The 23,953-nt window shown below is 37.7% G+C and overlaps 1 protein-coding gene across 5 annotated transcripts in view; it reads right to left on the bottom strand.

Moving 5' to 3' along the window:
• Nucleotides 1-23,953, bottom strand: part of PDE4B (phosphodiesterase 4B) — a 502,155-nt gene that overhangs the window by 9,881 nt on the left and 468,321 nt on the right. For 4 of the 5 annotated variants that reach the window (XM_069480104.1, XM_069480107.1, XM_069480105.1 and 1 more), the window contains 2 exons: nt 6,871-6,964; nt 1,198-1,376 (listed from right to left, as the gene is read on the bottom strand). In XM_069480104.1, coding sequence (XP_069336205.1) covers nt 1,198-1,376; nt 6,871-6,964 — 273 coding nt within the window. Of the gene's footprint in view, nt 1-1,197; nt 1,377-6,870; nt 6,965-7,607; nt 7,967-23,953 lie in introns of those variants that run through there. The other variant, XM_069480108.1, reaches the window with a different exon arrangement.

Genomic DNA, 23,953 nt, shown 5'->3' with positions numbered 1-23,953 from the left:
GGGTCTTTAGAGTGCCTATTTAAGAGTGCTCTAGTTGCATGAAAATCTGAAAATGAAATGGCCTAGTAGGTTGGGTGGGCTCTTTGTGAGAGCTGTGTTTTTTGTGTTTTTTTTTTTTCAGAAAAAGGAGAATGTGTATTATTTATAAATTCAGTTTTTGACCTATAGCTGCCACATATCAGTCTTCAACAAATGTTGCTTTCAAAGGTAGCTTCATGTGAATAGAGATCACTCTAGCCCCATTTCCCTGCCTCTCCCCTTGCTGCCCACTGGCCCATTAGTAATTGCTAGAAAACGGTCTCAGGGAAACTCCTCTGCTCTTTGGTTATTATCACCGAGGGCCAGGTCAGAAAGATGCAGCTGCCAGAATGTGCATAAGTCAACCCAATTTAACGTAAAAGGTCGTGACGAATGCCAGTATCTTAGGCTCCTGGGCCACAGATGGACCTGGAAAAAACATCATTCAGGCTCGTGTTGTGGGATTATTCCAAGATTATCTGATTTAAGGAGTAATTTATTCCATTCCTAACAACTGCTCAGAGTAAGAGATCCAGACTCTTCCCCAGAGACTTGGCCTAATATTTAATCAACCTTACTCTAATGACAGCTTTCAGAAAGCCTCACTGCCAGCATTCAGTGAGGCCTTTCAGAAGCTTTACTGCCCACAGTAAACTCATTTCATATTCTCACAAGGCTGAAAGGACCTCAGCAGTCACTTTGTGCAGCCTCCTAGAGGAAGTATAAATTCTTTCTATGTCTTCCTCCATTACTGGAGTTTGGGCTTAAAAGTCAGTGCTGTCAATTTCTCTTTATTTCTTCTCCAGTCCTGACAATCAGTGCAGACTTTCCCATTGGTCCTTGGCATACAGTCCCCCAAATGTCCTCTGGGATAAATTTAGACCTGCCTACTGGCATTCCCTTGAATTTTTCCAGTGTCCTTTCAGAAGGATTCTCTATTCATGAGATACTGTCCGTTAACAAACCCAACTCAGTGCCCGCCCCGCCCCCCAAAAAATGGTTCTTTGGTATGGTATGAAAAAAGGATCTTCAATCAGGTGCCCCAGCAAGGGAAAAAGAGGCTATATTAGCTTCCTTATCATAAAATTTAATGATCCCCACTATTTTCTAAAAGGTATATAGACATCTGTCTATTGTAAAGCAGTGAGCTACATTCACACAAACCCAGCTCATACACACCTTGGCCAGGTGATCTTCATTTTCTGTGTTGACTCCAAAGCGTGAGATGCTTGTGTTGTTTAAGCTTGAACTATGCATCAGCTTTTTCACTCCGCTTATCTGGGTCATGAGCTGCTGCTTCTTCTTTTTCTCCCTGTCTTTCTGGGTGGGAGATGGGATCTCCACATCATTCTGCTTGTCTGCAACAGACAAAGGAATGTGTTTTTCAGCACTTCTGTGACAAAGAGAATCTACTGCAATATTTAAAACAACTCTAACCATCTACAATGGCTTTGAACCTTATAAAGGACTCCCATAGCATTATCCCACTGGACCTCCAGGACAATCCTGTGAAGTATGCAGAGAAATAGGATGATTTGTTGCTCCATGTTATTGCTAAGCAAACTGAGGTCCAGAGAAGGGAAGGAAATTGTCCAAGAAGTGGTAGATAGGGCTCAAGCCCACATCTTCTGTTTCCAGTATAATTTAGGAGAATTACACTTACATATTTTCAAGGTGGGGCATCAATATTTATATGTGCTTTTTCTTATTAAAGTGAGTAACTTCTATGTTTGCATAATAAAAAAGCTCATCAGTCAAACCCAAGCTAATAAAAATAGGCTTCGTGGTCTATTCATTTTATTTTCAATTTTAAAAATCCATATGACTTTAGCAAGGTTCAATTTAAATGAGGAGTACATATATTAGAAGAATAAGTGATTCATGATTTTCAAATAATTACTTTAAAGTCTTGCCTTATTACCATGTAAGGTTTAGAGGAAGACCATAATTTCAGTTTTATTTCATGCCTTCTAGCTATTAATTCTACGAATAAATAATAACAAGGCCTCTCATGTGTAATAGGCATTACACTTATTAACATATTTATGATTATTAAATATTTATATTTCATTTACTATTTTAAAAAAATATAATAAGAGCCAGGATTAGTGAAAAAAAAGTGTCTACCTGCTTGTAGAAGCTCTTCCCTTTATGTTATGCTATTAAAATATCAGCAATCAAATATTCTATTTCACTTCGCAGGGGGACGTATCCTGAGTACTTCTGAGAAATGCATTAACTCTTTCAGGCCACAGGGATTGCCTGTGAGAGCACCAAGGCAATCATATATCAAATTGCTTAACCACTACTTCACTGAGCTAAATGACACCCTGTGGCTGAAAGAGTTAATGCAGCTTTCAAAAGTGCCTTACATTTATCTCTGCTTGTTACAGTGAAAATTAGTAGAAAGGCAACTTCTCCATTTGAAAATGACATGCTCCCAGATGGCATGCTGCGATCTAGACTATTTGCTTTCAGACTCTTGCAGATGATAACACAGTCACATGTTCCCCCCGAGACCTTTGCCCTCTCACAGGCCCCTGTGGACACTCCATCAAACAAAGCAAGCACAGCGAGACAGTGCAAGCATCATGTACACCTCGCCACCTGTCTGCAGGGCCGGACCAAGGGAATCTTGATCTCTAGCATCCAGCATCAACTATAGGTACCCACAAGCTCCTAGAATCACAAGCCTATGACTTTTGCTCGGGGAGGAATTTTAGTGGTCATCTCAATTAGTTTAGGGGTTTCCAACCTAGTCCAGGATCAGAAGCACCCAGGAAACTTTTGAAAAATACAGATTTATGAGCCCCACCCAGCCCTACTGAATCAGTATTTTTTAAAAGACTCCCGAGTGACTTGGATGATCAGAGCCAGGTTTGGGAACCAGTAACAATCCCACACTCTCATTTTTCACATGAAGTCAGCAACTTGCCCGAGCTCAAAGGGCAATTTATTTAACAGATATTTATTTTGCAATTACTTTGTTCCAGACACAGTGATTTAATAGCATAGAACCCAGGCCTTGAGGTTCCTGTTAAAAACCTCTTTCCTGCCGTGCAATCTCAGGCATAAAAACTGTATATTATATTATTTTTGAAATTACCTTTCTCCCTGTCACTTCATTCCTAATAATTACTACTTTTTTGCTAAAATGAAAGGCCACAGTGGCCCCTGCCTTTCCAGACTACCTTTCTTCACTGCACATATAACCATTTCTAGTGGGCCTAGCAGCTTTTCACCTTGGTTTAATTAAAGATTCCCTGCAACAGTGAGTAATTGAGCTGAACCACTACTGTGTCTGGAACACTGCACTAAAGAAGAAAGACCATTATTCACAAAGAGTGTCAATTTGACATTAATGGGTGTTTCCCTATGCAGGCATTGGAACAACTGATAGGTTTCCCTATTCTGAATTTCCTCTGTTAAATGCTTAGCCAGCTCAGTGTGGAAATAACCTGAAACACAGACTCAACAAATCATGATAAACACTCAGTGAATTTACATTTACAGAACGGTCAGAATACAATGAGGAAACAGTTGGCCAGTTTAAGACAAGCAAAAAACGGATACAAAAAATGGTCTCATCCAAGCTATGTTAATGGCATAATTTGAAGTGCTTTTCTCACAAGATCATACATTCAGTCATGCAAAATTCCTAAGCTCTTTTCTTTGAATCTTGAAAATTCTAAGCTCTAGCTTTTGAGATGGTAAGTAGGGGGGTCTGTGAAAATATTAACTAAACTATAAATATAACATCTGCAAATCTTGTTTTATTTATGCACCCTCCACCTAGGTCCTGCTTTATTTCCCCTGAAGCCAGATACTTCTATTTCCCCTTGTATCAGTAACCTGGAACCCATTATATGACAGTATCAGCAAGTATCTGGACTGGTAAATGGTCTACTGCCCACTTTTCTTTCTGCCCACCAGGACGCTATCTTTTTAGATGGGATGAACACAAGTTCACAGATCTCTCGATTAAGGGATTTCCCTCCTCCATGGATGACACATTCTAACGTTCAGTGGCTCTTTCCGAGATAGTGCTCATTAGGTTTAACTTAAATTGCTAAGGTCTTCTCATTTTGTGTTCACTGAGATGGTTGTCATGTTCTTCCAAGAGCCTATTGTATTACTGGAAACTGTTAATAAACATATTTTATTTTTAGGTCCAACAATCCTGATTTCTAAAGACTTGTTTCTAAAATAATATACCTATTACATAAATGCCCTTAAATGTGATTTTTTGTATTTGTTCTGAGTTCCTAACAGCCTTCTTTCCTAGTTAAAGGAGTGACAGGGTATTTAGGTCTAGAAGTCAACAGAGCTGAGTCCTAGTCTTGGCTCAGGAACAAATTAGCCCAGTGACTTGGTCAAGTTACTTCATCCCTCTAGGCTTCCATGTTTTCTCCTGTAAAACAAGGGAATTGGATAATAAGGCCATTAAGGTCCCTTGTAGATCTGACAGTTTATGAAGAAGGCCTCACGGTCCTCCAAGAACACTCACTATGCTCACAAGATAGGACTAAGAATTCCATGGCCTGCATTTGCAGTCTGGAAACAAGCTTTGGTTGCTTATTCATTTGTTTCTTAAGATTGTCAAATTACAAACCTAGATTTCATCACAGAGAAACCAGGTGGCCAGGTATGGCTTAGCAGAACTGATAAATCTGGTACATATCAGAGTCATATACTAGAGTTGGAAGAGATTTGGGATGTGATCTATACCAGTGCTCCCATTTTCCAGGTGAGGCAACTGAGGCATCTTTTGTTTATATATTTTTTTCTCCCTATATTTTCCCAAGAGCATTTAAAATTCTAATCTGTCTGTCTACTCTGTTTGATGGGGTTTACCACATACACTCAAACACATCACCCCACCCACACACTCACACTCCCCACCCTCCTAAGCCTAAGAGTCTGTGACGTTTGAGATTCTGATAACCTTCTTCAACAACTTGTTCTTGATAATTTAGTATCCCATTTTTGGAATAATGGGAAGCCAAACGATTGGTTTTTTCTCAAGAGATCTGCCTAAATGGCAAATAGAATATTCCAGAAAGAGTTGACATTTGCCCATTCTTGAGATATAAGTTGTTGAGACTTAGAGCTCATCTTTATCATCTTATCAGCTTTCTGTCTTGGTAGCCTATGATGATAAAAAAAGATTAATTAGTAGACTAAGATATTCTCATTTTCCTTGATAAGAAGATATTGAAAGAGACTACAAATGAAGAGGACTGCTTAGTCCAGTCTTCGATGATTAAGAGCTCAGAGGCTTCATGTAGCTTTAAGGCCAGTAGTGAGAAGTCGTATAAGCCCTGGTATTTTAAAATACAATGTTTCTAAAAACAAAAATGTAGCCTTGCACTTAGTGATTTCATTTTCTTCTTTGATAGTTATTAACCTGTAAATGTCCCTAAAACAGCTCCCAGCTTATGAAAAATGATTGGCTGTTACACAAAACGGGGTATATCTAAAATGTCAGCAGAAGATCCCCAACTTCAAAGAGATAAAGGGGGAGGAAGGTAGAAGAAAAGGATCAGAATGTAATGTTTCCTGTACAGTTAGATTCTAGCCACCTCTGAGAGCTAGGATGTATGAAAAATTCTTCTCCTTTGTTCTCTGACAAAGGTTGCTGCAACTGCAGCTGGAGGAAACCGAGTGCTGCAAACACCTACATACAGTTGGAAAGGCACTTGTTAATCACGCCCAGTGACCACTGGCTGCAGAGTTAATGCAGTGAGTTTTGTCCTAGGCTGCTCAAAGAGAAAGCTGATTGATCTGCTGATAACAGGAACCGCTTTGGTGTTAGAGAAATAGGATTGATTTTTAAAAATAAAACCAGAAGGCATCAAGGCAAATGCTCATTGATTTAACAATATGTGGCCGTGCCAAAAAGAAGGGAGGGTGTGATGTTCAGCTGTAAGAATGGGTCATTTCTTTGGAAAATGGGGTTTTATAACTAGGGATAATTCAGCAGCAATTGAAAGTAAATGGAATCAAAATATAGATGCTACCCATTCACTCTGAAGTACAAATCTGCAGATTCTGTAGGCCTTATTAAATCAAAATAGTCCAGATAAGTTCATTATACAGTAGAATTGTCTTTAAGTCTGAGATTAGAAATCCTAATAATCAAACAAGATGCATGACAATAGCTGAGGACCATTTATGCAAACCTTTCAGTCAGTGTCATGTGTTAAATACTGGCAATGTAACACAGGGAATAATAAATAAAGGATCAGATCAGGAAGATGATGCTACTTGCAGAAGAGGAAATCTTTCAATGATATGAAAATGTTCCCTGTCACCATCCATTTATTTTTAAGAAATAACTTAGCAAAGCAATAATCAAATTATTCCCAAAGCTTATTCTCATGGACCAAATCACTATAGAATTATTTCTCAACCATATCCCTTATAAAACACCTTAGAGGAAACCTTTTGCTCAAAGCCTAGTTGTTGGAAGAATTTAAAGCATACTATGTCAGCAGAGCCAATGGAGCTGTCTCTAGGGTTTGGGTGATTGGACCTTCTCCATTACTTTGGAGGTCTTGGCAGAGATAGAAGCTGACAGGTAGACAAGGGGTGGCCTGAGGGACCTACAGAAACAATTAGCCCATAATAACCTTCTGTCTTTGATGGGTATTCTCATTCACTTTTTTTTATATCATCTCCCTGCTTATTTTTTTTTCCCCTTGAAGACTGCCCTTAGTTATTATTTTAAATGGATTTTTTCTGTGACTTAACCCCACTCCAAATGTATATGGGGATGTCCTTGACGGGTTATAGAAATTAATGCTGAAAATCCCCAGTTATGAGACAGGTTTTTCCCAGTTAATATCTTACCTAAGAAAGTATTTGAAATGTATTCAGACACTTGGTTCCCTGATCGGCTCATCTCCGAGAGGTGTGTCAGCTCCCGGTTCAGCATTCTTTTGAACTGTTTAAGAAGAACAAAAATGCATTAACCACCTAAAAATGAGTAAATTATTCTCTTAAATATTTCCAACTTTACTGTCTAGGAACCAAGAGATGGGATGAGTAGATACCATTAGATAAATGATACTGTTTCTACAAAACATAATGTCCCCTTAATTTGAAATTAATCCAACGTCACCTTGGGAAAAAAGATTTTCCTAAGATTCCTTAGAATTAACATCTGATTTCTTTTGAAGATGCAAACACAGGAAAAAGGAATTTTAATAGAGGTCAAGATAATTTCACTTAAAAATATAACTACTTTTAAAAACACATTTGTCTGAAATTAACTCTAAAATATAATTTGAGTTAATAACCCATTCTGTTGAGAGATTATATGTGAAAAGTTTAAGATAAAATGAAAGAAAAATAAAAAGCACCTTTTAAAAAATAGAGTTGAATAAAAAGAACAGGATTAAAATACAGTACAGTATATTTAAATACAATGTAATATAACATGCCCTTATTTTACAATAAGAAGTCCCAGTGGGTTAAAGGAACACACATATTAAATCATTGCAGATGTCTTCCACTTCACAGAAAAAACACAGATGTAAATGTTTCACATTCTATCAAAGACACATAATACAATCAAATTAACCCACCTTGATGTAACCCCAAGATACAGATAACAAATAGTTTGCCTCAGGCATTTTGGAATGCTCTCCTTGCCACAATCCACAAATCCCTTTGAAAGAATTCACAGTTCTGAGAGAGCAATCCCGAAAGGATCAGGAAAGCCCTGCAGATCCAGTGGTAAAATAATCAAAATTTAGAAAAGACAAAACCTCCAAAATCTATGACATTCCCTAATCCAAACAAAGCCCATCTTCGCACACCATTCTTGCAAGAAGCCTATGCTCCCTGCCTATTTCCTGGCAGAAGAGAGTAATGAAATCAGGAATTGCACGAAGGAGCAAGAGGCTGTCCAAATGCATTCAGCTGGCTGGCTTGAAGCACTTATGAATTATGAATAGTCCTGGTGGCCGAAGGGGTTTCCACTCTACATTAGTCCTACTCAGCTGAACTCTGCAAGGAAGGAGCAATTCTTCTTTCCTGCGGAGTTGCCAGACTGGGAAACACAGCCATCTTTTAAAAAGGAGAAGATTAAAATGGAGGAAGCCCCATGAATATTTAAGTAAATCTGAAGTCAGTACCCTCCCCCATTTCAACTAGGTATTCCTTAACCCTCTCTCTCCACTGCAGACCAGCGCTCTGCAGAGGCAGCCTCCGCCGCCACTCTAATTGCTTCAAAACGATGGTGCATTTGATTAATTTACTTTCTGAACATTTAAACAAAAACTGAAAAAAAAAAAAAAGATTATAATTGGGGCTGTTTTCAGCCTAGACTTCCAGTATATAAGATTTTTTTTTTTTTACTAGCTTTTTGGAGGCATTTGTCCACAAAGGTGTTCTAATGCATTTAGCTCTTTTTTCACAATAAAATGAATGCGAAAGGAATTAATTTATTTCATTTGAAAAGCACTTCATATACAGCCTGCAATTTTCTACACTCCCGTCAGCTCATTAATATGCATATTAGATTGTATTCGACAAATGGATTAAACTCATTTAACCTTTCGATCTGGGATCTGGAATGTGTTAGGAAATATAAGACATTGTTTGCTGAATGAATGGTGAATTATTTGGAGTTATGAGTGACTATGTTTGTTTGGTATTTTAGTGTTACATCTTCCAATTCATGTTAGAAATATTGAGGAGTTAAATTAATTTTACTTTATTTTAGCAACCTAGGGCATGTTGAGAAAGCCATTCCTTTCCTGTAGGTTTCTCTCTCTCTTTCTCTCTCTTTGTCTCTCTCTCTCCTTCTCCTTGTCAGCATTAGAGCACAGGGAAGAGGAAAGTCTAAGACTAGAGCCCTACTGCAATGGGAGGGATTCCCTACCCAGGCCCATCCCACTCTCCTCCTTCTCCCTCCCCTCTTCTTACTCTACCCCTGGACTCCCAGGAGTTCATTTATAGGAAGTTGAAGTTGAGAGAATAACAAAGCACCATAGCAACAGCCTCAACTTGCAATTGGCTCTCTTTCTTATGAGGCATTCCTCTTTCAGATGAGCATCCCACACCCAATAGCTTCACTTCAAGCATCCAAGCCCTGGGTCATGCCATTGATTATGCCCGGGAGACCTGGCCTTTGAGGGGAAGTTGATGCAAGTCACTATTGCTGCCTGTTGGCTCCCTGTATGATGCACTGTCCTCAAAGACGTTCAGTCACCCTCTTTCTGGGTAACCCTGTTTGTGTATGTGTGTGTGTCTCTCATTATACGATATGTTAATAATAGTAACCAGGGATCTCTGAATTAATCATCTCAGCTAGTAGCGTATTTTACTTGTTGAACTCTGTGCAATTTGAACTCCAGGTGAATCACACAAATCCCAAGTTATTTATTTTTAAAGGCACAACTGCTCAGTCAAAATGGCTTCTCATTTTCAGTCCTCAAAAGACAGGCACCTACACTGAAAACTTAGAAGCTAGAGGAGACAGGTTTATATGCTCTGATCTATCAGCTGAATTTTGGCAGAGAAGCAAACTTTATTAGAACTGCTATTAAAATATCTTGTAAAAACCTTAAAGGCAGATGATTTCTTTCATAATTTTCTCTACACTAGATTTAGCCAAATCTAACATTCAAAAAATCATGTCATTTTGGTTCCTTTGGTCTCTCTGAAATACTTGGGAATATTTTGAAGTCAATCAGGCTTGTAGTCATTCAATAATGCCATTTTATCATGTATTTGACAAATATTTTTTGGATACCTAAAATGGCCAGGCAAAGCAGTGAAGATATAGCAGTGAAACAAACATGCTTTTTTTATGATTTTTTTTTTTTCTTTTCATGCTTTTAATCAGCTTTCATTCTAGTAGTACTAGTCAGATATATTAGGGCACATTGGTTAACCACAACAGTTGACAGTCTGATGAGAATGGAGGCAGTTCTTTATTAGCCATATTGGTGCCTCAGCTTAGAAGATAAAAGCAGGTAAAAATTGAATCATAAAAAGCTAGAGGAGGAAAGATTGTTTCTCTGTATTTTCTTTCTATAGCCTCCCGTTGCAACCGGACACTGTTGAGATACATTGTCAGTCAGTCCTGACATGGGATCAGGGAGGTTGCTCTCAGCTACAGGGCTGAAAATAAACCAAACTCCTCATCTTTCCTGCATACTTACAGAAGGGGTCAGTGTACTCATGTAAGTCTTTAACAGATGGATATCACGTCCTTCCTTCTCATGCCTGAACTAGTTCTTTTATGAGCTTTTTGCTAAAGGCATGGCAATGCCACCAAAACACAGTCATCTTAAGGCAACCATAAAACACACAACATGATGAAGTACGCAAATGGAGGTCACTCAGTGTCAGAAACCAACCTAGTGCTTTAAATGTTGCTTAGCAACAACCATTGGTTTTCCTCCTCTGTAAGGGAGGGCCCAACCACACTGACTAAGGCAATCATTGCTCTCATCAAAAAGCACTTATGAAGGGCCCATTTATGTGTGCTCTGTGCAAAACTAAGGAAGGCAGACATGGCCTTCAAGGACCAGACAGGGGATATCTTTCACATTCCAGTAACGTCAATTCCAGTTAGTATGATTATGCTGGCTTGTGTGACGAGACACACCAAGGAGTGGAATAGATATGAATTATGTTTGACATTAAGGCTGAGGAGACAGATGAGGAGTGAGGCTTAGCTGGGCTCCCATAAAAGAGCTGTTTCTGGCTCACCAGAGGCAGCTATGATGTAGCAGATGGATCTGGACTTTCGTTCTCAGATTTCACTAACAGTCCTGTGAAGTCATCACCCCACATGTATAAAATGAGAATGACGCATGGTTTTGGGATCTTGGCTTCTCAGCCCTAATCTTTCATAATTCTATGATAAATTTTGTAGCAGCCTCCTACAGCTTGGACGTATTATTTACCAGCAACCAATATTCCCAGAAAACAAAACTCCTTCTATACTACTGAGAAAAACAACTCAAAATGGAAATAAGAAGAAGTCACCAACAAAGGAAGAGAAGCATTTATCATCCCTCAGAGTTTCACAGTCTAAAACTTTTGGAATCTCCCTGTTTATTTATCGAGTTAGGTGTTTAGGCCAGATATGAAGGTAAAATAGCTCCTGTGTGAAACTATGTCCTAAGGAGTCACAAGATTGCAAAGGAATGGATATTATTTACTTTATCAAATGCAGTAGAGAACTCCACAAACAGGAGCACACTATTTCAAAGATAAATGTGTCTCATGTACACAGATACTATTTTTCTGTAAGAATCTGCCTTCAAAGAAAACCCTGTTAGAGCCTACCTAGAAATAATGTCCCCAGAGGAAATGGCCAAAGCCCCTTTTCAACACAGACAAGCAAAGTTTGTGAAGCAACCCTTAGTAACACAAATTCCTCCAATACCTTATTCAGCTTATGCCCAACATTAGATACGCAAACAGTGCTAGAAATTGCAGCTATTTTTTGAAAAGGTAAGAAGGTATTATTTTCTACATAAAATGATTTAATATTATTTGCCTAGAATATACCTTCTCTATAAAATCATCTGTGATGTTTTAAAAATACGTTCCTTTCATAGTGAGAAGTCATTTAAAAATATAGGATAACTAGCAAAACCTGAAATTCAATTCCACTTGATAGGAACATTTTGTCTGATAGCTTTTATTTATTTTTTTTTTCTTTAGTTTCAAAGCTACAAACAGAGATTACTTTCTTCAAAGCCAGTTTCTTCTGAAGTGATGGAATACTTCATCATTTTTCTGTATTTCTCATCAGAGGACTAGTGTGAGTTTTGTGCAAAGATCCACAGGCTAAATACAGTCTTAGTTAAACCAATCACACAGGAGGCGTGAACTGGAATGATCTCCAAGTCTTCTCAAATCTAAATTCGGTGATTCTATGTTTCTTTTTTTTTTTTTTTTTTTTTTGTTGAGACAGAGTCTCACTTTGTTGCCCAGGCTAGAGTGAGTGCCGTGGCGTCAGCTTAGCTCACAGCAACCTCAGACTCCTCGGCTTAAGGGATCCTACTGCCTCAGCCTCCCGAGTAGCTGGGACTACAGGCATGCGCCACTATGCCCGGCTAATTTTTTCTATATAGATTTTTAGTTGTCCATATAATGTCTTTCTATTTTTAGTAGAGACGGGGTCTCGCTCAGGCTGGTCTCGAACTCCTGACCTTGAGCAATCCACCCGCCTCGGCCTCCCAGAGTGCTAGGATTACAGGCGTGAGCCACCGCGCCAGGCCTATTCTATGTTTCGAAGAAACAATCCAAGAAGCTAGTATCTGGCACATGAAAGAGCTACTTTTAAGACGAATTAGGCTTGTTGGGATGAACTGGAAATCACTTAGGAGTGAATTCTAAGGGATCAGCCTATGGAAGATTAGATGAAGCAGGCAGTAGGATACAACTCTAAGGACAGAGGATAAAAAGGTGTCAAAGAGAGGAAGACAGCCCCAGAGTTACTCTTGTGGGTGGCCGTCTACGCAGGAGCCCAGCTGTGAGACAGGCGCCTTATTGTGTAGGATCTTCCTGTTTTCACAGTATGAAACAACTGCCAAAGTCATTAAAGTCACAATGACTTTATTAGGGACTAACTTTTGACTCATATTTTATACTTTGTTAGTCATAGCTTAATAAGAATTCCCAGGCATCAGGAAAGCGAAGGGGCTGAAAATCCCTCCCGAAGTCAGAGAATGCTAATAGTGGTAGGAAGAAGTTGAAACTGCAGCAGTTTAGTAAGAAAAGAAGTAAACAGAGACCGTCTCTGTCTTAGCTCAGGTACTAACCAAATGTGTAATCTTGGGTAAAACAAATTAACTTCTTGGGGCTCAGTTTCTTTCTTTAGTTGTAAAATGACTAATTTCTAAGATCCCTCTTGACTTTAAGAAATTGCCTCTTCTATACCTCTATTTTGTAGGGGAAGAAACAAAGACTCAAAGAAGTAAAGCAAATCTCACTTTAAAATAAAAAAAGGAAAACTAGAATGGGGATATAGTGTACTTTGTCTAAAACCCCTTATGAAACTCACAATTTTCACAATTCTTAACGTTTCAGAGTATTTAATAATGTGCATCTCCTCCCTTCCTTCTATCTTTCCCTATAAACTATCATTCATTTGAAACTTGATGTCCAGCTTTTTTAATGGTCTTACTTGAGAGGCAAGTGAAGTTGAATCAAGTGGGTTAGTAATAGGGTAAAATAAGGAGTAATGAACATGCCATTGTCCATTAGCATCTACTTAACCAGAGGCTAAAGTTCCATGATGGGCCACCTTACCAAACAAGTTCTGCTGTACCTAGAGCAAACCCCTGGAACACCAGGGAACACAGTGAGGTCATTCTCACTGTCCGTGTGCCAAATCAGAAAGAAATTCTTCTACACATATTAGAATTGAGTGATTATCTTCTTACTTTCCCAGTGATGTAGTAATCCATGATGAATAAGTATCTCATGAAAAACAAGCATGGATAGATCTACCATAATTCTGCATCAAAAATTATAATGAAGCAAAAATAGAATCAATTCTACTTTCTGGTTAGAGGACAAGTATCCGCTCAAGTGACATATTAAAAGGCAAAGTAGGGACAAACTATTAGTGCCCTACTACAGAGAGTTGACAAAGATCAAAAGATCAAAAGAATTCAAGTATAACTGCTGTACAACTTGTGACTGGGGCTTGAACAGCTCTCATAATCATTAGGCATTTCTTCCTACCTATCTATCTCCTTTGCTATTGTCCATTTTTCTTAGAATTTCTGATAACTTTTCAAAAGCAGCGATGACACACATTATTGGAACACTAAAAAATTGACCTTTCCTAGACCCAAAATAATTTCCATAAAAGTGCTTTTAGAAATTTCTCATGGCCCAACATTCTCTTAACTCTGAAAGTTGCTGTAGTAACACAATTAAATAGAAAAAATACACTGTAACTATTTATATCTGAAGACCGGTATATTCACTATGCATTTTTAAAATATATATATATATATAATATTATAAACTATATATATGTTTTCACATATGTAGGGCTTCTAGATTTGGCAAATAAAAATTCAGGGCACTCAAGTTAACTTTGAATTTCAGATAAACAATTTGTTTTTTTACTATAAGTGTGGTCCAGATATTTGCATGTCCAAATATCCCTTAAAGAAATAGGATTTCAAAGCTGTATATGTATCCTAATGTGTTAGGGATACTATATATTTGTAGATAATTTAAAATTTTCAAATTTGTTATTTTTGACAGAAGCCTTTCCTTCTGGAGAGAAACACTAGCAGACCTGCAACAATTCCTGGAGCCTCACAATTTCATTTTATGTACTTGGGTCATCCCTTTTAATTTCTCTGTTAATAGAGACAAAAAAGGGAACTTTGGCAGATTTGGGGTGCTGGCTTCACAATTAAATATAGCAGAAGCCCTTTACAACAGATGACAAAAATCATTGAGGTACCTGAGAAAAGTCAAAGAACCAAGGAATATTATTCAGTCACTCTTTGGTTTTTTCATTTAAGCCTTCTACAACTTTTTCTGTGCGGGCATAATCCCTAATATTTAACCTCAAGCTTCTAGAGACAATTCTAAGGCCACAGGATATTAATGTGATTTCAAAGTAAACGACTAAGGTTTCGTTTGAAACATTTCGCAGCCAGAAGCTCCACAACTTGAGATGTTTTTAAAAATTAGAAATCTTACCATGGATGGGACCCACAGACTATCTAGTACAGTGTCCTCTCCTGACCAGTGGGAAACAAGACCTATGTTTTAGGACCTTCATGTTTGACTTGAAATTACACAGAACAGGGAAACCACCACCCAAATGTTCTACTTTCTTTTCACAACCCATAAGTATTGGTCTTGATTCTCTTAAAGAACTGATTTCCATTTTCAGTCTGTAACACCTCTTGGGTTATAGACTAAAAATTTTTAAATTTTCCAATATTTTTGCAGCCACAAAAATCCACCATAACTTGTGTTTTTTTTTTTTTTTAAAGTGGCTCTTGCCACTAACCATAACTTGTTTTTGACATTACTACTCCACCCACTTAAAAGCACCACGTGGCATATATTGTGTTTAATATTAATTGCATTGATTTCAGCTAGTGACTCTCACATATCTCTTGAGACCGTGAGATGAAAGTCCATGGGATGCTACAAAACCTGCCTTGGGAATCACTGCTTCTGGATCAGCAGCTTTTCAGGGCCAGGACAGCCTATTTTCAAGATCAATTTTGGAGCCTATCAAATAAAAGAAAGAAAATCCTGGGCTACGTGACCTATTCTTTTCCTCCCTGAAAGCGTATGTGCAATCTGTTTTGGTGTTTTGATAATCTCCATGCTGGACTATAAACATGCAAGTTGAGAACAATCTGCCATAGGTTGGAAGTTTGAACATATTTTTAAACTATAAAGGATGAAAACGGTGGACTAACGTAGTTTTATACTATTAAAAAAAGATAGTTATACTTGCTTTTTATGTAGTATTTTCCAATGTTAGCTACCATAATTTAGAAGAGATGGATAGATGCTTTGAACAATGTACCCCAAGATGTTTAGGTTCGTTGGGTTCATGGAAGGCTTATAGAGCAGTTTCAGAGTTGGCTGCATAGCTCACACATGAAGAAGAAAGGATGCTGGTTGCAGGCTTGCCTTACCAGTGGGCTCTAACAGCACAAAGGAGACCCTAACAGCAAATCCAACATCATCATAGCATGACACAGGAACATCTGAGCATTCAACCGGAAATAAAAACCTGTACTGTAACTTAGCTGAGAAGCTGGGCAAGTCATTGAGTCTCTTAGAGACTATGTTTTTCCATCTTTAAAAATGGGAAGATTAAGAATAATATATGTAAAGTGGTTGGCAAAGTATCTGAGACCTAGTTGCTGCTCCTTAGTCCACAGAGTTTGTGCTTGAAGCTAGATTTTATCTCTGAATTGTAAAAGAATCTGAACTCATGGTACTTTCCTCACTTTGGATTAGCTTTTGGGTGGAGGTTTTGGTTGGTTCTTTGGCACCTAATCTCCTTTCTTCTAATTGTTGACAGCAGCTTCCATAATTAACCATGAAATTCCCACAGTATGCTGCTGCAGGTGTGATGCGGTGCTATGTCATACAGATTATGTGACACACGAGTTACTCACAGAGGTTCAGACTCGCTGGTTGACATTTAGATTATTCACCAGTCTAAGGAGTGTAAACCAGAATTGCCAGAAAGATAGATGAAGCATGCCAAATGAAAACCATAACGCAAAATGGCCTTAAAAGTCATGCCACAAAAAAAGCCTATTTGGAGAGGTCCAGCTGTTGGTAATTCTATCCATTCATGCCTCCTTCATTTAGCCAATTGTCTCAAATTAAGAGACTTTAGAATTCTTTGTATGTTAACTAAAAGCCACGAGTGACCACAGATTGCCTGACATAAGGAAAACTGCACCAAGTATGTATGCATTTTGCTCAGATTTTCACAGTTGAGATCAATCTGGTAACACATATGAATTAATTAAATATGTGGCTGAGGAGAGGAGTGTCTGCAACATGCTAGGAACAAAAATCATAATCGAACGATGGCAGAATAATTAGGCTGCTATTCTCCAGACACAACAGATATGGAGACTGGCTGAGTTACAGATGCAATATGTGCTCACGAATAGGCTCCCAGAAGAATAACCATTGCCCATTTCTGAAGGGCTTAGATTCTTGTCCATAGGATGCAGACTTTCTGAGAGAACGATAAGCCAGATAGTGCCAAACCGAACCAAAAACAAAACAAACAAACAAAATTGTGCTTCACATTTCTGCCCACAAGAACTGACAATTTTGTTCTTTGTTATTTGGCTTTAAATGTAGGAGAAGACTCAGGAGCAAGCTTTCACCTTTGAAGGTACTTTGAGGAGTCACTGTAAACCAAATGGGGTTTCTCATCCAACCTAACAATTAGAAAAACTGGAATTAGGTATGGCAAACACCCACGTGTAGCCCACTGCAGCATAACAGGAGACAGGATTCCTGGATTCTAATGGATTTGCCACTAACCAATATTTGGTTCTGGACAAATTAGATTAAATTTCTGAACGTCATGAAATTGATCAAAAAATATTTATGCAAATGCCTACTATGTGCCTAGTTAAATACTGGGACTACAGTAGTGAACACAGTAGATGCAATTCATGTGTCCAATAACTTTACGGTCTAATGAAATAGATAAGTAAAAACCAAGTTCTACAACCAAAACCAAAAGTCATAAATTGTGATAGTAAGTTGTAAAATCAACAAGCTGCTAAGTTAGGGTCATTAAGGAAGGTCTCTCTAAAGAGAGACTATCGAAACTGAGGTCTGAAAAATAAGAAGGAGACTTGGTTGATCTCTAGCTTTAAAATTCTACGATTATATGTTTTGTTAACAAGTTCTATAAGAAGATAATAAATTCCCCTGCAGATTTCCCCTTAATTTTTATTTTTAAATTATTTGACTTGGGAACAAAGAGAATAAGATTTGACCCTGAGCCTTGCCATTGGTAGCTGAAGGGCTTGAGAAAATCACATCTTTCTTGCATCTCAGTTTGACATCTGAAGCCGGGGATGTAATAAGGTATTTCTCTCAGTGAGTGTCCTACGAGAACACAGGTGAAAGCACTGTGTTTGCAGGGAAGGGCTCTTCAGATACGGTTCCTCACCAGGCCATGCCGGATCTAGCAACACGAAAATGGTAAATAGCCATACACTTAAAGGGAATGACCCTCTATTTAATGCTCTAAATCCTGGTACCACAGGATGCTTTGAGAACCAACGAGCTTTAAGTGAAGAAATGGGCCTTAGAAATCTCTACATTGTCTCATAACTGATGTTCCCTCAGGCAGGTGCAGAGTGTTCTGGTAAACGCAGTCCTGGATCATGCAGTTCGATTTGAAAAGCAGCGATTTAAAAAGAAAAATCCTTCCTGAATTCTTCCTAACTAATATCTACTCCTCCTTTATTACCTTTTAGAAAATGAGCCATATTTTACTCATTTTAACCCAATCTATTTAAAACAAAGATAATCTATTCCTACAAAGGGGTTCACATTTTTTTTTTTTTATTTTGGGCAAGATTCTTCTAATTTAGGACTTTATTAAAGGCCTTGAAGACTCTTTCTTGAAAAGCAATGTATGACTTTTCTCAGTTTGCAAATTTTACTATGCTAGACATATAATACAGTATTAGTGAACTTATCTTAATACTTTAAATATACAAAAGCAAAATATTAGTACAAAAATATTTTTCATTAATTCCCATGAAAACAAAACAAATTCTCTGAAATTAAATAATAGTGATTTTAAAATGTTTAACAAATAATACCAGTCAATCTTGACAAGATGTTCTCAGGGAAGCTCCCATGCAATGCATAAGGAAGATGCAAATAAGCCTTGTGCAATCGGATCCTGAGTGTTAACATACAGCAGGGAAAAATTCAGTGGCAGCTCACCCTGTCAAGAACACAAATAATGTACTGGGCCTGGCCAAGAAGAACATATCCATTGCATCAGTAAACACAGACAGATCTAAATCGTCCGACTTCATTACAGAATGGAGCCAGCAGTGCATTCACAATGGGAGGGGGCTACAGGCAGGGAGGACGCTGTGCCATTTCAGCTTGGTGAATGGGCAACATCTGGCCAGTTAAATGGACCCTTGGGGACTATGAGTAGGAGATCCAGAGTGGGAGATGGAGTCCATCATTAGTGACCCATCGGAGGTCCCTCGCTTCTCACAATCAGACATGCAAAAGTATACTGGAAAATCACATTAGCCCTGGATGATTGAAGGATTTTCTATAAATTTAAATTTTTTGAAAATGCTAAAAGAATTTCCATCTTCAGTATTGTGCTGTGCTCCCCAGTGAGGTCATTACCCATCCTAGCATTCATTAAAAGCAGGATAATCTATCAAAAGTCTCCACATCAACAAATTTCTTCAATGAGCAAATCAAGTAAGAGAATTGCAGACAGCTTTTTTAAAATAAAATAAACCCCCAATCAACTACCACCAACTGACAAAAGCTTTCATTTGCTTTTCACTTTTCTCCTTACAATTAAACAGAAATAGAGCTATGCCTCCTTGATAATTTTTTTTAGCCCTAATACTGTAAGCTAAGTGGGGTCTCAAATCATTCAAAATGTGATTTGAAGTCTTGAGAACTTGCAATCAGAGCAGACGTAAATAAAATCCCAGATAGCTAAAATGTTAGCAGTGGTACTAAACAATAATTTAGGTATGAGGATGGTCTTTGAAAATGTTATGGAAGTTAGAGTAGCTAAGGCAGGATTTCAAAAAAGAAAGCCACGAAGTTTGGCATACCAGGAGCAGAGTCTAATGACACGTCTGAGCCAAGAGGAAATTTTCTAGGCAGTGAAATAACAAGAGAGGGATAAAGGCCTGTATTTCTTCATTCTCAAGTGATAATAAAACTCTTACTAACATTCTTAAGCCATATTTTCAATAGATTTTCTGACATCAAGGGTAGAGAGGAAGTTGGAAGTCCATTGTTTTGATCAACAGAGGTACTAAAATTTTGGTCTCTTTTTGTCTAATCTGTGTCCGTTCCTCTTATATTCAAATGCTTATCCTGGCTCTTAAATGGTTTCTTTTCTCAGTAGAATCTCCTTTTAAAATTTCTCACTTTGTAATTCAAGTTTTCTATGTTTTATTTCAGTAGCCAAAGCATCTAGCTTTCTTACCCACTCAAGAATTAGGAATCTTCTTTTTATTTCTTACATTATATGCTAAGTAATTTTCTCTTACTTTGTCCTACTTCATAACATACATAATGATTAGAAATGGTAGAGACCAAAATAGCTTAAGTCAGACTGTCAAGGATCTTTTAGTCAGGGAATAATAATTTCCCTTAATAAACAGTATACCAAGATGAATCTTTTTCCCTTACTTTTTTTCCCTGCATCTATTCATTTTAAATAATTAGATTAATAGTTTATTAAGTATCGATACTTTATGGCAAAATATTTGCAGTATCTGCTTAACTCAGAGGTCTACAAATACTAAAACTTATCTTAAGCTACTTAAATACATAAAAATATGTGTCTATATGCTGTGAATGAGATTTATTTGATTTAAAATGTTTACATGGGATTAATTACATTTATCTTGTTTCTCAATAGGGAGCTGCCAACACCGTTGTACCCAGCTCCACTAGGATGTTGGAAATAGGACTCAAGGATCAAGAAATCATATGAGTTGTGAGAGATTCACATAATTTGGGCCATTTGGCAGAAACATTCCTGAGTGTAGGAAGAGGATCAATATCTACTGAGATCACCATCTTGATTCCATCCTTCCCAGCTAACAGTTCTGCTAAGTGGCAAAGAGAATACAAGTCTTGGCTATTTTTTCACCAGTTGGTAAAACTTTCCAGTTTATCACCTTCAGTTTCAGAGAGAGGAAAGGAAGAAATAGAAAGAAATTAAGGGCAGTTACATTAACAACAGAGGATTTTTACTGCTTAAACTTTGGCATAGAAATTAGTGAGAAAGCAAACAAGCATCAGGAGCCTTAACAATGTTCAAGCCCTTTAACTCATTAATTCCATTTGTGGGAATCTCACCTAAGAAAATAACCAGAGATGGTACAAAGTTAGAATGATTAAAAAATGAAAACATTAATCGTAAATTGGGTAAGTTATTAACAGTACATTTTGCACACTGAATATGAAGCAGCCATCAAATATGAGTAATGATAATGCATCACATGAAGAAATAGGATATTATGTTGACTGAAAAAGTTGCACATAAATTATCTATAGGGCATCATTTCAATGGAGGATGAAAATTCTAACCCTGGTTGCCTTTGTAAGATGAAACTTTCTTTCTCTGATGCTTTATATCTTTGTTATTTATTTATTTATTTTTTGGTTGAGACAGGGTCCTACTTTGTTGAACAGGCTGGAGTTCAGTGGGGCGATCATAGCACACTGCATCCTCCATCTCCTGGGTAGCTGGGAGTACAGGTATGTCCCACCATCCCCAACTAATTTTTAAAATTTTTTTTTGTACAGAAGAGGTTTCACTATGATGAGCAGGCTGGTCTCGAACTCCTGGGCTCAAGGACTCCTCCTGCCTCAACCTCCCTAGTAGCTGGGACTACAGATGCACGTCACTGCACCCAGCTAATTTTTAAATTTTTTGTAAAGATTGGGTCTCACTATGTTGCCCAGGCTGGTCTCGAACTCCTGGCCTCAAGCAATCTTCCCGCCTTCTTCTCCCAAAGTGCTGGGATTACAGGTGTGAGCCACCATGTCCAGTTGTTATATACATTTTTTTTAAATCCAGAAATTAAAACAGCAAAAAGTGAAGAAAAGCAACTAAGTCCAGAGTCATTTAAAATAACTCACTCTATTTCCTTCTGTATTTTGATCACCAAATTTTCAACTATACTAAATTAGTTCTCTTTACTTGAAAGGATTAAGACATTTTATAGCTTTTACTCAAGAAAGGTAAATGGAGAATGAGATCAATGCAAACTAATGAGGGAATGCTCCACGTCTTTCTTTTTTTTTTTTTGAGACAGAGTGTTGCTTTGTTGCCCAGGCTAGAGTGAGTGCCGTGGCGTCAGCCTAGCTCACAGCAACCTCAAATGCCTGGGCTTAAGCAATCCTACTGCCTCAGCCTCCCGAGTAGCTGGGACTACAGGCATGCGCCACCATGCCCGGCTAATTTTTTTTTTTCTATATATATTTTAGTTGGCCAGATAATTTCTTTCTATTTTTAGTAGAGACGAGGTCTCGCTCATTGCTCAGGCTGGTCTCGAACTCCTGACCTTGAGCGATCCACCCGCCTCGGCCTCCCAGAGTGCTAGGATTACAGGCATGAGCCACCGCGCCCGGCCTCCACGTCTTTCTTAAATGTAGTCAGCCTTTTGCTACAGATGAGACCTGTATTTTAGTATCTTACTCCCGCTAATTAATCTTACAGCTCTGGAGAAGTCACGCCATAATCAAATTACTTTTCAGATTGTGCTTCATATTTTGCAAAGTTTTTTGGAGTGCATTATATATTCAATACTCACTTTTTTTAACAAGAAAATCAATACCTCAGTTTTCTCATCTGTAAAATGACTTCACATAGATAATACTTAAGACTCCCTTTTGGGCTTAAAATTAATGCAACCACGTAGAACTACAATTAGAAAGAAAATTGATTTACCAAATGTCACCATCGATAGTGACCAAAGACATTAGATAGTTAACAAATTTCACTTTGCCCTGTCTGATTGGCTTTAGCTCACCCTATATAGTTGAGTTGGAAAGATATTTTGACTTAATGACAATTTCTCTTCAGCCTGTTTTATTTCCAAAATAACTACTCAAATCTATTTTTTCAGATATCAAACACCATCACCTCTTGTCCTAAATCTAAAATTTTTAAATTGGCTTAATCACTTTTACTTCCTGATATCTGTACTCAAATTTCATTTTTATAATTGCTACAGGTAATAATATTATGCACTATGCTGTTAGCAAAGAGTGAGAGGAATGTGGCCATTTAAAGATTCTAATAATCGATTTAAAAATTACTCTACTTTGAATAACTAAAAAAATTAAAAGATGAAAGTGACTGAGCCAGAGAGATAAATTTTGTTTTAATAAGTTCACTACACTTTAATCTTTTGGGGCTTTAGTTTTCAAAAGTGGTACATTCTTAAATTGCTAGTAATTATCAAAAGGAAAAATATTGTGACTGATGAATGGAATTGCATGATTTACAGTTTTAAAATCTCCATATAGAAGAAAAGATTATCGGGCATTTCCCAAAACAGAAACAAAAGAAACAGGGTTTTACTTTCTTCTTCGTTTCCAAATAACTTAACAGTCCTTTCTTTGTGGAAGCACTTGGCTACTTTAAAGCAAATCAAACAAAGGAAGTTACAGTGAAATATCCAAGAGACTAAACAGTTTGGCACCAGTGGAGGGAAACATCACGTACAAGCGGGCAAGACCGTAAGGGGCTGGTAGTTCCCTGGAAAACGCTAAAGGGAGGAGATGTGCAGGGAAACACATCAGCAATTGACGCAGAGCCTTCGAGAGTATGAGATCCACTGACTGTGGCCTAAGTTCACCCTGCCATCTTCTGGTTTAGTTGTCCCGGCTTCCAGATAGCTCAGCTATCCCCACTTGCAGAGCACACTTTTATATAGAAATATAATGTTTTAGAAGAATAGCACAAGAGCAAGCTCCACACTTGGCTTTTCTTTTATAGATAATGATGGCAAAGGACATGGGAGCCTTTCAGACTGGCATATAGTCAAAAAAAAAAAAAAAGACAAGAAAGAAGTATACAAATGGAAACCCAATTTTATTCTGTTAATGTATTATAATTCTATTATTCAAGACTAGTGTTCTAGATTTATATTTGACACTCTAAACAGTAGTTCCCCCCTTCTGGAGAGAGGCTCCCCTTAAAATGATTAATTTACCAGATTTTGAGCTGTTATGCTCTCTTATCAGCTACTCAGAGGTACAACAATCAAAGATATGCTCCCTCACTTCATCCCTGTTTGTCTTTTAGGGATTTGCTTACTTGGGCAAATTAGCAGAGAAATTGGGCTAAGTGGATTAGAACTCAGTGAAGGAAATGGTTTTGTAAAAACCAATGCAGACATATTTAAATAAAGCACTAAATAACTTTCAAACTCTTTGATTTGTTAAATTTTGATAAGACTAGAACTTGGAAGACTGAATTGTACTCTTGATGATGCAACTGTTTTGTCATAGAAAGAGTAATTAAGCAATGATCAAGAATAAACAACTTAATCTTCTCTTTTATCTTTATTTGAAGACAAAGTCCAAGGAAAACAGCCTACAAGTTACTTCCAGAAAATGTCCCTATATATTACTAAATTATTAATTAGCTGTTTTATGGTCATGTTGCATGCATTGG

This window comes from Eulemur rufifrons, chromosome 8, assembly GCF_041146395.1.
Source record: "Eulemur rufifrons isolate Redbay chromosome 8, OSU_ERuf_1, whole genome shotgun sequence".
Lineage (NCBI taxonomy): Eukaryota > Metazoa > Chordata > Mammalia > Primates > Lemuridae > Eulemur > Eulemur rufifrons.
Note: the sequence above shows the minus strand (reverse complement) of the source record. Positions and strands in the feature narration are given on the sequence as shown.